General features: G+C 42.5%; 1 protein-coding gene across 5 annotated transcripts in view; it reads right to left on the reverse strand.

The window, feature by feature from the left end:
* DIP2A (disco interacting protein 2 homolog A) overlaps positions 1-14,863 on the reverse strand; it is an 85,773-nt gene that overhangs the window by 14,275 nt on the left and 56,635 nt on the right. For 3 of the 5 annotated variants that reach the window (XM_027703216.1, XM_027703215.1, XM_027703214.1), the window contains 11 exons: positions 14,587-14,680; positions 13,716-13,835; positions 12,882-12,996; positions 11,896-12,035; positions 4,674-4,810; positions 4,159-4,239; positions 3,834-3,961; positions 1,994-2,108; positions 631-832; positions 380-489; positions 160-240 (listed from right to left, as the gene is read on the reverse strand). In XM_027703216.1, the coding sequence (XP_027559017.1) occupies positions 160-240; positions 380-489; positions 631-832; positions 1,994-2,108; positions 3,834-3,961; positions 4,159-4,239; positions 4,674-4,810; positions 11,896-12,035; positions 12,882-12,996; positions 13,716-13,835; positions 14,587-14,680 (1,323 nt within the window). Of the gene's footprint in view, positions 1-159; positions 241-379; positions 490-630; positions 833-992; positions 1,065-1,993; positions 2,109-3,829; positions 3,962-4,158; positions 4,240-4,673; positions 4,811-11,895; positions 12,036-12,881; positions 12,997-13,715; positions 13,836-14,586; positions 14,681-14,863 lie in introns of those variants that run through there. The other 2 variants (XM_027703218.1, XM_027703219.1) reach the window with 2 other exon arrangements.

Genomic DNA, 14,863 nt, shown 5'->3' on the forward strand with positions numbered 1-14,863 from the left:
TGGAAAAATGATGCTGCTTTCTAACTAGCAATTTTTCTCTGCTTCATTAAAATAACCCGAAGCATTTTAGGAAAAGACTTCTGGCTGGAATTTCCTTAGAATCGAAACAATCTTTTGTTTTGATCTCAATCTCCAAGTATGACCTAAAGTGCATCTCACCTTGGAATTCAACAGAAGGAAGAGCGGATGATCTGGAGTTGTCTGAGCTCGCCACTGAAGAACATCTGCCAAATACAGGAACTGAAATGGAAAAAAAAGGAGACACTCAGATTCACTCAAAATGCCTCAGGTTTACTTTCAGCAGAATATCATACCTGGTCTTCTCTCACTCCGAATAAGCTAATTCGAATATTTAGTCATACCAGGATATCAGTGTCACCTTTCTTGCCTGGTCGTTATCCTCCAGCTGGCTCACATCTCTGCCCGAGGCTTGTGCAATCCTCTTGCCAGCTACAAGGTTTCCTACTATCATTGAGGCAGGACCAACATCTGCATTTTAGGAAAGAAGAGGTGCAAAATGAGGACAAATAACGTAAGGGACGTGCAACAATCAGCACAGCCTGCAGGTCCCTGTGAGTGCCACATCTCACACGGGTCTGGCAGAGCCAGCACATGCTCTGCTTTCCTCACCTGGTTGTTTCTGTCGGGGCTTGGGCAGGTTGGTAACACAGGTATGGGGACACATCAGGACGTTACAAGGATGCAGAGCACCCTCCAAAAAGCGCTGCTTCGTTTCTGAAATATGAATTCCTCCGAGTGGAGCCTTTGGTAAAGTGTTGGCTGGCACCAAGGCAAGGCAGTACACACCCACTTGGTGAATGCTATCGATTGCCTTGATAGAAATTAAAAAAAAAAATACATTCCACATTATCAACTGGGATGTAGCTAGAGCAAGAATTTGAATTCAAGTCATTTATAACATTAAAATTTTTACTTGCACCACAATTTGCAAATAAAGGGTCCAATTCTGCACTCACTGAACTCATAGAAGCTGTGCCATGACTTCAATGGGAGCAGGAGCAGACCCAGGACTTTGCTTGTGCCCTCTATCAAGGGGATGCCACCTGCACATCAGGGATTAGGAAAGTCTCTTAAAAGTGGGCAAAGAGTGCAGAGATTTTCAAAAGCCAAAATTATATTACAGCAAATTTAGCATGTATGGCACAATCACAAAAGCGCAGTAGAACATAAAACCACAAAAATAGGGAGGGAAGCAACTTTGCTGCCTAAAACTTAAGTGTCTGTTTCAGCTATGACACTTCTAAAAAGAGAAATAAAAATATTTTCTCCCACGAAAAAGCCTTTCTATTACCAGATATTCCCTCCAAAAAGATTAGAAAGCTGAAATTAGACAGAACCATAATTAACTAACTGCCTTACTTTTAAGAGCAAACTTCCCTTAAGTTGTTGTGTGTATGCTTCCCTTCAGTTGTCCTTCACCAGTCTTCCATAATTGCTCTCTCAATTTTTACTTTCTTAGAACTGATTAATTCTGAAATCCACAAATGTAAATCTACCACAATTCCCCTTTCTCCTGCCCTCCACCCCCCAAGAAAATATAGTGAAGTAATCAAGGGAAAAAAGTTTTTAATGCTTACAGTTGGAGATCTAGAATAAGGTTGTTAGTGACATAAAAAGCTTTCAGGGGCAGTTCTGATACTTGGCACTAAGTACACCCATAAACATTTCCAGAGTTAACTCTCAGTATGAAATCAGAAGACACATGTAGCATTAACCCAAAAACCCCCATCACCCTTAGGACTCAGGGAATCCTAGTAGTAGGAAGTGAAAAAAACATTCTGAAAGTCTTACTTTTTACAAAAATTCTGTTAACTATCAACCCTGAAACACATTCTGAAAAAACCCAGCTCGTTATAGCTCTCTGTGGTTACACTGATAGGTTTGGCTTATGGAAAAAAAAAAGATGCTTTAATGTTCTCATTTCATACATCAGCCTTATTCACCTGGAAAAGAGAAAGGACAGACTGACTACCTGTAGAACCCTGCTCATCCACTGAAAACTATCCTCCTCTGAGGCGTCAGGGCGCTGCTCTGCCACAAGCACTATCCGATCATCATGCAAAACGGGCACAGAAAACACTGCTATCCTAAAACACAAAGGACAGAAGAATGATAGGATGCAACATATGGTGAACAGAGCATGGGTTATCATCACGTGGGGATGGCTGCAACCTCTCATGGCACTGTTTCACACACACAAGCATTATTCATGCTAGGTCATCACAAAATCACAGGAAAATAGAACACATTTGGGTTCAGTGCTGTAATTGATTTCTGGTGGGGGTCAGGTGGATTTGCAGTCACCAATGCAGCACGTGTTTGACAGGCAAGTTCCATACGTGCAAAGGCTGTGCAAACCTTGCCTACAGAACTCCATCATGCACACTGGATTTGTGGCCCTTACATCCCTTCAGAAAGATGACTGTGCCAAACTACTGTGCAAGCATATGCTTGCACAGAAAAATACTCAACTCCCATTTGGGAATTACATTAGTTTTAGGCTTGCATCTCCTAGGATAAAATAATAATAACGCCTCAGTCAGGTATGTGCCATTATTTTTATGCTCAATTGCATTATTTTTATGTCAGTTGCACAAGTGATGCAAAACCGAAGAGAGCTGGATTTTTCAAAGGATCATAGAATAGTTTGTGTTGGAAGGTACTTCCAACCTCCCTGCATAAGCAGGACATTTTCAACTAGATCAGGTTGCTCAGAGCCCCCTCCAACTTGACCTTGAATGTTTCCAGGGATGGGGCAGCCACAGCTGCTCTGTGCCTCACCACCCTCACAGTCAAGATTGTCTTCCTTGTATCTAGCCTGAATCTAATCTCTTTCAATTTAAAAACATCACCTCACTACAGGCCTCACTAAAAACTCTGTCCCCATTTTTCTTATAAAGCCCTTTTAGATCTCAAAAAGCTCCAATAAGGTCTCCCTGGAGCCTTCTCCAGGCTGAGCCATCCCAGCTCTCTCAGCCTGCCTCCATAGCAGAGGGGTTCCAGCCTTTGGAGCATCTCTGTGGCCTCTCTGAACCCAACAGAAGCAACAGCTCCACGTCCTTCCTGTGCTGCGCCCCCAGGGCTGGAGGCAGCTCTGCAGGGGGGGTCTCACCTGAGTTGGGCAGAGGGGCAGAATCCCCCCTCCCCTGCTGCCCACGCTGTGGGATCAGCCCAGGACACAGTTGCTTTCTGGGCTGTCAGTGGACATGGCCAGGGTGTGTCCAGCCTCTCATCCAGCAGCGACCCCAAATCCTTCTCAGCACAGCTGCTCCTGATCTGTTCATTCCCCAGCCTGGATTGGTCCCAACATGGACCCCTGAGGGACCCCACTGGTCACTGATTTCCATCTGGACATTAGGCCATTGACCATAGAGGAGCAATCAGGTTGGTGATACATCACACACTATCTTTGAAGGTCCTTCAGCTGTTTGTTCTTTAGAACATGCTGCACAGTTCCTCCCTCAGCCACTCTGCCCAAAAGGCTCGGGGGACATATCTGGCACATGAGCTTCATTTGAGTGTCTTAAGAGAAGCTTTGAAAGAAGTTTTAAACAAACACTTAAAGATCTACCTTTATACTTTGTGAAAGCAATTTAAAATCTATTGTGCACGAAGAAGGGTGTCAATATTTGTCTTTCAAGTCAGCGGGGACAGGGTATATCACCACCTAGTGCCACCTTTCCTACAAACCACACATTTAAAAACTCATATGCACTGCTCCTGTGTATGCTGTGTTACTTATTGATTGTCTCTGGGTAAAAAAAGCAGGAAAAAAGCCCAATCAGCAGGGCTGAAGTTTCTGATATACTCACCTTCCCCGATAGACAAACTTCATGGGTTCGACTGCCAAGGCGGTGGCTACCACGTCATCTGCGTTGTGCCTGCGGCCACTGACCGTCATCAGGCCATCCAACTTCCCTACCACAAACACCAAATAGTCCTGAAAAGAAGGCAGGATTAGAAACAGAGGGGAAAACCTCCTCACTCCTGGCAATACATGCCTGACTCAAGCCAACACTACCCTCGAGATCTATAGGAGGTCAGTGCCCCGACACGTAATTCTGCTGAATTCAGGGGCACCACTTAAGAGTTGGGAGTCAGGACAAAGCAGGGCCCCCAGGGCTTGTTCACACTTACAGGACCCACAAAGCCAAGCAATCCTGTTCTTGTGAAGGGCTGGTCTGAAACAGGCACGCCGGCTGCTGTCACTGGGATGGCCTGGAAGAACACAGGAGGATTCAGACACTCACTGGACTGATATGGACACTCATTATTGCCACAAAAGGAAAGCATAAACTGAAGTACCACTGGAAGGAAAAATATGGGCAGAAAGACTGAAATGCCTTCAGGTAACGCACATAAGACTTCTGTGTTAATTCAGAGCTAAGATGAATTTAAATGCTCACATGGGCAAAACACTGGATTATGGAATACAGAAGCAGCTGATTGACTGCAGATGATACTTGGTATTTTTGGTTATAAGAGACAGAATTTCTTGTTATGATTCTATGAATGAAGCAAAGTGTATCCAGGCCAAGGCTTTTTCTAATCAAAAAACCCCCAAAAGCAAAACAAAAAACCACCAAAAAAGGACTTCTAAGGAACAAATAAGTCTGTAACAATTACACTTTACATTACAAGGAAGTTCGAACCTCAAATACATTCTTGGTGATTCCCAGGAGGCCGAAATACGCTATCCCAGTTGCTCCTGAATTCACACATATTTCTCCAACCTCATCAGCTTTACACAGATAAGGAGTCCCATCCACCTTCACAACACACACGCTGGCTGCAAGGAGGAAGAACACAGAATCCCAGTGTTAGTGTGCTGCAGCAGCTGACACACACAGTGCTCTGCTGCTGACAGGTAAAAGATTTTAATATCAATTATGTATCAGCTACAGAAAAGCACAGCATGTAAGAGAGCTCTCTCCAGCTTTTGGATAGGCTGTGTAATGAGTTCTCCAAGATTAAGTTCACAAATGCAATGTTTCTTCTTACAGTGCTTCACAGCCTTCAGATCAGCTGCAGCTGAATCCAAAGTACCACAGTGCAAGGGAGTTTGATTTAGCACTTAAGACTCAAAATTAAGAAAGAAATCGGTAAGTCTATGCAGGTCAATACAAAATAAAGACAATGAAGCCAGCTCTGCTGCCAGCATGGACCAAGAACTGCTGGTAAAACAGATCTGTGGGAACATTTTCAAAGAAAAGTCTTCAGTTGTCAACATGTTAGGTCTGAACAGGAGACACAATTATTCACTCTACCAATAGATCGATGTCAAAATTACCTTGGTTTCATAAAAATTACCTATCAGAACAACTAGCAGTTATTAGTAATTGTTTGGAATCATGCAATGATAACCTCAGGTGACCAAGTAAGGAGATGCTACTCAAATCCTAGTACAGCTCCAAGTCCAAATCAGAACAACAGTTTTGGTTGCTGGATATTATATATATGAACTAGAAGGCTGGAGTTAAATTCTACAGTATGAACTATCAGTCAGTCATGCAAAACCCCACATTTTGCAATTTAGGGGTAAAAAAATGGGAAAAAAGGCTGTTTAAAACTTGAAACCGATGAAATAGTTTATTACTCCAGGAGATAACTTGAGCTAGTATCAGAACTCTGTACATAACACTTCAGCAATGATGCAGAGAGAAGTGCTAATAACAGGAGAAAGCACAACAATTTGTGGGCATACACAAATGTACAGCCCTCAGCACGTTCATTAACATGGAAAAACCAAGGGATTAGCCTACAGTGCCCAAATGATGATCCATCCATGAAGCCCAAGGACAATCCTATCACTCTGATCAAGTAAAAAAAAAAATACTTACCAGTAACCACTGTATGATACAGGTAGTCTACAGGTACATTCTAACAGCAGGCACAGTTCTGCCCTGCCAGGTTATACTGCAAGGTTGCCCTGATGCAGCACCTGTGGAGCCTGTACTCCCGCTTCTCCTCCTTTTCCTGCTTCATGTGTGACATACAAGAGAGTGCATCTACCACCATTTCAGTCTCTCTCAACAGCATTGCATCTGAAAAAGAATTAGAGAGAAGGGAAAAGCAGATGGGATGGGAATGTACATGTGGACTGCACATCACGAAGAACACAGATTCCTGGTAAGAAAGCTTTCTTTCTTCAAATGAGTCCACATGTACATTCTGACAGATGGCGACTGTCAGCAGTTAAACCTGCCAAGGAGTATCCTGGCAGAGGATGAGAATCCCGCTGTGCAAAGGACCACACTGATGCCCTACCAAAGACTGGATTCAGCTTTGGATGTTTCAAGACTAGCACAGCAGGAATGCAAGAAGAATGCCAGGGGCCTGCACAGCAGAAGGCTGCGAACAAAGGTGCTGATGAGGGTCAGAAAGTGCTCTCTTGTTCCACTTTCAGTGTTTCACAGTGGATCCATATACAACAGCTACCCTGGCACTGCAGTCTCTAGGTAGAACTCTCTTCTAGAAGCATGAAGCCTTAAGAAAAATACTAAAAGACCAGAATAAAATGCCTCTAGAATCATTGTGGAAGGTATTTGCAGAGTTTCCAGAGAACCCTGTTTTTCTTTGAGAAAAACAGCACACAGGGATGTCAAATGCAAGGACCTGAATCTCTCCCTGCTCCTCTGGAAAGGGAAATAGGCATAAAGCCAGCCAACTTCCTAACTAAGGATGAACATAAATCTAGACTTTAAAGGTGGTCACACAAGCATTCAAAGTACAACATTTAAATTGGAAGAAAACATCTCATCCCAAGTGTACACAACTGGCACAGGTCTCAAGAAGTTGTTCTGCAGTGGAAGGCTGCTGTGCCATTGTGTGATGGACTGAAGCCAAGTGGAATTGATTACTATGATAAATTCTAAAGACTGAGTGGAAAGGAGCAATTCCAGAAAAAAGACTGAAAGCTTCATCAGATTGTTCTGCAACAACTCCTTCCATAGATCAGGCACTGAGATGAAGGAACCAGATTCCTCTGAAGTGAAGATGCATTGTGGTAACTACTAGAACCTGTGCAAATGTCTTCTGAGACAAAAAGAGGAAACAATGACATCCAGGACATCCAGGGGCTGGAGACGATGTGAGCATCCCAACATTTAGGAAACTAGAACCATCCTCCCTGACCTTCTAGAAAAGGTACTAAATACAGTCACAGTCCAGAATGTGACACTGCATATGCAGAAGTTCCTCTTGCAGAAACCCAAGATCTGGCACCAACCCAAAGTTTTCTGCTTGAGTATAAGAAAATAGCTGCTATAGCAGCACTACTTTTAGGAACTGGTATGAGTAGGAGCTATAGGGAAATAGAACTTTTGGATTCAGGAGTGCTATTCTCCTGTCAAATTAAGAACATGAGAAGGATCCCTGTAAAAGAATGGAAATGATTAGTTGGGAAGTAGCAGGGAGACAAACTTAACTGAATACCCTGAGCAACCATATCCAGGTTCAAGCATAAGGTACAACACGCTTCCTAGATGACAGATAACATGACAAGTTTATGTGAAAGTTGGAGGCACAAAACAGGCAGAATAGAAGAGGTTTGGCACTCTCCCTACCATCTTTACTAGTCCAATTTGAAAAAATGAACTGAAGATCGCTATAAGCCAAACTTAGCAGCATCAGTCCCAGACAGAAACCATACAAAATAGCCAAAGGTGGTCAACAGGTGAGGCAAAATGTCATCCCTCCAGGAGAAGATCGCAGGGGAATGCATTCTAGGTTTTCTCTTAAGAATTCTCATGCTATCTTTGATGGGAAGATTTTTCCATGGATGCCTGAACTTCCCTCGAGGCTCTTGTGATGGACATTCATGGAAGATAATGAATGTGAAGGGCATGTGGCATCAAGAGTGGCCTATGGGTTAAACAGCAGTGACACAAGACATGACCTTGGTGCTGATGGGTCTGTTGAATAAGATGCCCCAAGCAGGTGGGCTCAGTGTCTCAGAACAAACAGAAAAAGAAAATGAGGGTGAAAGTGGACACTTTATCCATTACCTTTTAACCAGGTGGTTCCCAAATAAAGCATGTCTGGGATCTTCACAGGAAATGAGATCAAAACCATTTGGCTTGACCATTTCCAAATGAAATCCAGGAATGTGAGCTCCTGCGTCACAAAGTACGTGAAAGACTAGGGCATGTAAGCACTTCCAGGTTCAGTGCAGATCAGAAGATGGAACAAAGCCTTCAGGGATGGTATCTGACTCAAATGAGGCCTTTGGTGAAAGCACAGCAATCTAAAGAAAAAACCACAAAACCAAAAGGAGATCAAGAGCACGACTCGTCAGTCAGCAGAGGGGCAACGAGCAGGTGGTGGTATGTTCTCTCCTGTATGCCAAACACCAAGCCAAAATGGACAGGGCACATCCTCCATGATGTGCATAAATCTTACCAGGCACAAGTATATCCACTGTTAGAATGTACATGCAGACTCATTTGAAAATAAGTCATTAATTTCCTTAGGTCATTAATTCCTTTTCATCTGGCACATACCTACTAGCCTTTTGACTTTCTACTCTGGAAGATTATTTTAAGAGACAGTCACAGGGAACAGAGATATTCCATTATCCTCTAGAATGAACTCTATTATGTATGTTCTGACTTAAGAAATGTACAAAGAAACTTCTGCTGGAATTTTTAACATGTGGACAAATTGAAGCAAATCTGCCCCAGATTCTGACAGTCCAATGCTAACCAGAGTTTTAAAGAAGTTAGTGAATTAAGTTGCCCAAATTCTGCTTAAGCTACATGTAGCTTGCCACTTGTTACTGTATTTTATAACGGCAACAGCCATCAATTACAAGTTGTATCACCTTGAGGCACTTAATGATACACATTTAACTGTTCTCCCCTCACACAGTCAGACAAATCACTCAAGACTTCTCACTCATGTAGAAAGTTATGGTAGTGTTGTCACTGCCTGTTAATGGCACCCTAATCCAGAAGGGTCCCTTAGATTTGCCAGACGATGCCTCAAGGGATCAGACAAAGGAGAAGGGGTTTGTCACAGATCCCCTCTCTCTGCTCAGTTAGGCCTTTCACAAGGACAGGGGTTTGTGTTTCATTAACGACTCATCCTGAGGTGAAATTACTTACCCACAAGCACACAGGGAGCTCTTCCAACATCCTAAGGCAGACTTTAACCTGCCACTGAGCAGATGCTCTATGGAATATTAACCAAGGTGACTTACAACTCTAACAGTTGAATATGAAGAGTAGCTTAAGGTGCACCACAGCTGTAGGCTGTTTTGTGCCTTAGTGTACAGTCAAGCACACTTGCCCAGAGACCAAGCCTAAAACAAAGCCAGGAGTATCTCCACGGGATAAACTAATTTAAAGAAAGATTTCCATCAATCCTGCATTTTGAATAAAAACTGGACCAACAATGAATTTAAGCTCAGTCAGTACACCAAAGGATTCATGGCTACCTAAAGGGCAGGCAAACTCATTCCCTCCATGTCCCTGGAGTAACCCGTAATCTAAGCAGAAGATGGGGAGCACAGCGAATTTCAGTGGGGTTTCAAGGGGACAGCAGCAGTGTGGACACTCAAACCAGACAGCAGTAGCAGTCCATGCCACGTGTATAGTAGCTGAAGCAGAAAAATCACCATTCTGTTGAGACACACATGCCAGCCACAGAATCAGGAAAGACCTTTAAGATCATCAAGTCCAAATGTGAAGGTGAAGTTACTGCCTTTCTTGGAATTTCATTATGGACTTTCAAAACAGCTTCAAATGGTCTTAACACAAAACAAAAACCTGAGAGAAGCCACACAACTTCTCTGCTAACATCGGATACAACCTGCAGGGACAGTCACAGGACAGTCACAGCTGAACGTCTTCTGGGCCTTTGCAGACAAGTTTGACACTCTGAATTTGAATGTTCAGGTGAAGCAACTCAGAAGCCAGTAAGTCTGATTGGGTCACCATACCTTTTTTCCCCCTGCACTTATGGTTTCACATTGAGGCCACCCAAAAATACCCAGTCATCATATCTTCAATGGCTGTATTCTCATTGGTCTGCCTCACCAACCTGATTTCAAAGGGGCTTCCTTCCCTTCATTTTGATATGAAATGCAGAGCTTCTGCTCAGTCTTTTATTGCTAGCAGGAGGAAGATCTAAATGTGAATTTAAGTTCAGTAAAAATAACTGAACCACCATCCTTAGAGGTTGCAAAGTGCTTCCGGGAATAACGAGGAAAATTGAGCAAGATCAGTGCCACTTGCTACATGATGGCTGAAATTTTCATCAGCAGTGGGAAGCTGTCTGCCTCCTCTTACTTGTATCAGGGGCCCTGGTGTACAGAGAAGAGATTGTTGCTGAAATGACATGAGTTGGCTCTCCATCTTCACCCTGAGTAAATGTTCTACAGAGAGAAGGGCTTTGGAACCGCAGCTCAGCAAGGCATGAGGTTCATAAGGAGACCAAGAATAGCAAAGTCAAAGGTGCCAAGGGCATTACCAGAACAATGAGGTTCTTTGGTAACTATATAGTAAATCTGAGGGGTAAGGAGAATTCAAAAAAATCCATATTTCATCCTCTCCAAGTACACCAGAGCAGGTCAGGACAAAAGACAGAGGTACCTTGAGACAGACGGCACCACAGAATGTTACACTGCCAACCTAAAAGTTGGAGCAGACAGCACTAAGTGTCCAGTCTTTCATCCCACTGGCTACAGCCTTTGGCCTGGTTTGGCACTTTTATTAATCTTCTTCAGAGTGCTCTCCTCTCCAAATGATGTATGATTTAGCAGCAGAGTCTCAAATGACAACAGCAGAGAAGAGACAAAGTCTCTTTGCTTCAACCCACTTAATGGGCTCAGGAACAAAACCCAGCTCTACCTAATTCAGGAAGCACTGTGTTGCAAACAGATGTCATTAGGAAACAGGTTAATCCAGGACTGAGCAGTTTGCTGGAATATCAATTCTGGCACTCTCAGGATGGTTGGTTTTAGAATGGATCTCTAGAGATCATCTGGTCCAATCCCTCAGCTCAGGGCTACCTAGAGCCAGCTGCCCAGGACCATGTTCAGATGGCTTTTCAGTATCTCCAAGGATGGGGACTCTACAAATGGGGAAACCCATTTTGGTACCCAGTCACCCTCACAGTGGAAAAGGTTCTTCCTTCTGTTCAGAGGGAAGCTCGTGTGTTCAGTTTGTGCCCAATGGTTCTTGTTCTGCTGCAGGACACTGAAAAGAGCCTGATTGAGTCTTCTCTATAACTTCTTCTAAGGTAGACAATATCCACTGCTCTTCCCTCACCTACCAAACCAGTCACTTCATCATAGAAGGCGACCAGGTTGGTCAAGCATGACTTCTCCTTAGTGAATCCATGCTGATCACCTTCACTGATCACCTTCTTGTCCTCCATGTGCATGACAAAATGGTTTCCAGAACTGGTTATTCCTCCACCTCCACGGGGTTTGACACAAGGTCCCTTTCAACTGAAATATTCTGTTCCCCTCCATTCCATTCCACAGACTATCAGGCCAGGATGAAAGCTGTCATTTCTTACTATGTTTTATGTTTGGTTATATTCTTCTGCATGTTATCACATGGGTGCAGGTCAGTCAGCACCAATGCTAACAAGTGAGTAGCAAAACAACTCTGCAGACCAGCCAAAAGCATGTTCCCATACCAAGACCTAGGGTCATTCAGATTTATTGTGAATTAATCTCTACTGAAAAAGTTGAATAATCCAGTTGAGACAGCACTTAAAATTGTCATGTGTTCAGGTAATGTGTCAAAACATAAGTCATACTACCTTGAAGGTATTTAACATTTTTATTTATTCCATCAGCACAAGTATAATAGTAAAGATAACTTATGTGGAATATGCTTAAACCTACATGAAATGCTTTCCTACCTCCAGGCATAATCTGACCAACATCCTGCACAGTTAAGACCGACAACTTCTCCTCTGTATCCACTCTGATCACACCAAAACTCAGACAATTCATGGATAACACTGCTTTTCCTGGAGGGGGGCCACCCAGTTCAGGAGGTCTGGAAAACAGAAAGTCCAGTCAGATATGAATCAACAGACCAATGGTGATATGGTCACGAAAAACGTGGTACCAGTTTCTCAGGCTTGGTAAAGTACAGAGAAATAATGGTTTCCCACTTTTAACAAACAAGAGTTCAAGACTAGTAATATATTGTAACTAGATGATAAAAGAACTAGAACAAAACTCTCCAAAATCTCCAACTTTTTTGTTTCAAGTTTTCTCGAAACTGATTTTCTGAAAAGGCACATTTTGATCAAAAAATTCCAGCATATTCCATCCATATGCCTATTAATACTCAAAGTATTTCCTTTCTTTCAGAGCACCTCCTGCTATCTCCAGAAGTCCAATGGTATTTTTCAGACCAGCTACAAATATTTTTTTTCCCTAGCCCCTCTTTACAAGACATTGTATATAAGCAATCAATTGAAGATTCAGCATCTTCTTCCTCCCAAGTAAGTAAGGCTTGTTTTGGGGGCATTTTAAAATGTCCTCCAGCAACATCAGTTGAGAGGATGAGACCTTTCTTTCCCAAACCACGAAAAAACCACCTTATGTCTGACTACTCTTAGAAAATATTAAACTTTTTTAAGAAAACAAAAAGCCTTTCAGTGAAGGAGATACCCGTGAGTTTCATATTTCCTCTGCCAAGGTCTTTGGGCATCTTCATGTGGGTCATGGTCTTTCCTGACTACCACCTTAACATGAGATTCCCCATCCCTGGAAGTGCTCAAGACCAGGCTGGACAGGGCTTGGAGCAACTTCCTACCCAAGCTATTCTGTGATTATGTGAGACAGTTCAATAGCCAAGAAAAGCTTCAGTTCACTTGTCAGAAAAGGGAATTACCTGCGAATAGCAACAGTTAGTGCCTCTGAAGAACTAGCACAAGGACAGATTACTTCTGGTCTCAAACCTCTGGACTGAAATACATTCAGGAATGCATCACAGGAAGATATTGACCCTAAAAAGAAGAATTACATGATTGGAAACATTTTTCTGTTGGCAGGCAAGCTTGAGCTGCAGGAATTCAAAGTCTATGCTCACTCTCAGCTCAGATACACAAATATTGTCATTTTCGTGCACAAAACCAATATACTTTCAAATTGTCTGAAAGACATTCCAGCCTGTTATTAGATGGCAGATTTGGAAAAAGAACTCCCAGTGACTAACAACCAATTGACTGAATGAAATTCCCAACTGCATACTGCTTCTCTGGCAGCCCTCACTAACACTTATCATCGTGGAAAGCCCTTCAGGGATCAGAATACTTTGTCACTAAGGGTAACTGTATGTCAGCTTCTTATATAGCTCCTATCTGACTGTTTCTTGCAGAGGTCACAGCATCTAAAATCAAACATCAAATGCTTCTGACATGCCTTCACTTCACTTCACAGCTCTACCTGGCCTTTAGCACTCAGCCCAAAATGGATTATATCTGTATCTACAGATCTTCTAGGTATCAGTTCACGTCAATTCATTTAAGAGCATAACACTAATGAAAACATGAAGTTCAAAAAATTAATTTACCCAGCTAAATATAGCCAAGAAGTGCAAACAGCAGTGGCATCACTGGCACACAAATAGTATTTTACTACAGAACAAATTGTTTAACTTCCCAAGCATCAGCTCTGACATAGGATCTTGGCAAGACTGACATTTAGGAAACACATCCATACTCACATGGATTGGCTCCATCTGCCACTATTAACATCCGTAACGAGCTCAGGCTGACATCTCTCTGATCCCTCTGAGCCAAAAGTGACCAGTGCATATCCCGGGATTTTACTACTGCTACACGGGCTGGAAATCAAAAAAAAAAAAAAATATAATTATGCTGCGTGTGCAGAACAGAATGAAGGTCAATTATAAAATTATGTAAGTATTCTTGTATATTTACAAGAATTTATGAAACAATACACATGTAGGAAACAAATACAAATGCCAAATATTCGACTACTATGATGTGTATTGGGGACCCCTGGTGGCCTAGTGGTTAGCATGCAGGACTCTCACTGCTGCGACCACGGGTTCGAATCCCAAGTCCCCCGGGCAGATGGTAGCTCGTTAGCCCTGTGAGGCCATCCATCTATGAGAAGGTCACTCTAAACAAACCTACGTCCTGAGGACCTCACTGCCATTGTCCAAGCTTGCTTGGCCCCGGCAGATGAACCTTAGGATTAAAGGGTGGGCTCAGTTCAGCGCAGGCTGTGTCTCACCTAAAAAATCCATTGCGCAGGCTGGAAAGGTAAAAGACCTTTCCCCAAATCTTCGTTCGCGAAGACTGGCCATTATTATTATTATTATGATGTGTATACTCAGTGTCTCCAAATGGGCTTGATTATAGAATTTAAATGTTTGTTATAAATTCAAATACTGAGAAAGATAATTTCTTTAAAGGTCTCTCAGAAGAAGCCATCACCAGTGAAACTATCAGCACACAGAATACTGAAATGGAGTACTCAGTGACATATGCAGGCATTTTATACAAACAATTTAGTTTGGTATTGAATAATCTAAAAAGATGGGCGAAGTACAAATACTTTCAAGTTACCTTTGTATGAGCAGACTTTCTGTATCCAGGAAAGTGGATTAACCTTCATTAATGCATAGGGAATACTGATGACGTGCATCCTGTTCATAACACTCTGTGAGAAAAAGATTAAAAACTTTCAAGTGGCTCAAAAAATAGACAGCATGTACCAGTGCTTAAAAAGAAACCCCATTATCACAGCTACAGCATAAGTCTTACAGTTAAATGTTAGTGAAAACTATGTGTATACTCCATGAAAACATAAATTACATAATGTACTGAAAAAGAAACACTTTAT

Source organism: Neopelma chrysocephalum, unplaced genomic scaffold (genome assembly GCF_003984885.1).
Source record: "Neopelma chrysocephalum unplaced genomic scaffold, ASM398488v2 Primary Assembly neopelma1_211, whole genome shotgun sequence".
NCBI classification, from domain to species: Eukaryota; Metazoa; Chordata; class Aves; order Passeriformes; family Pipridae; genus Neopelma; species Neopelma chrysocephalum.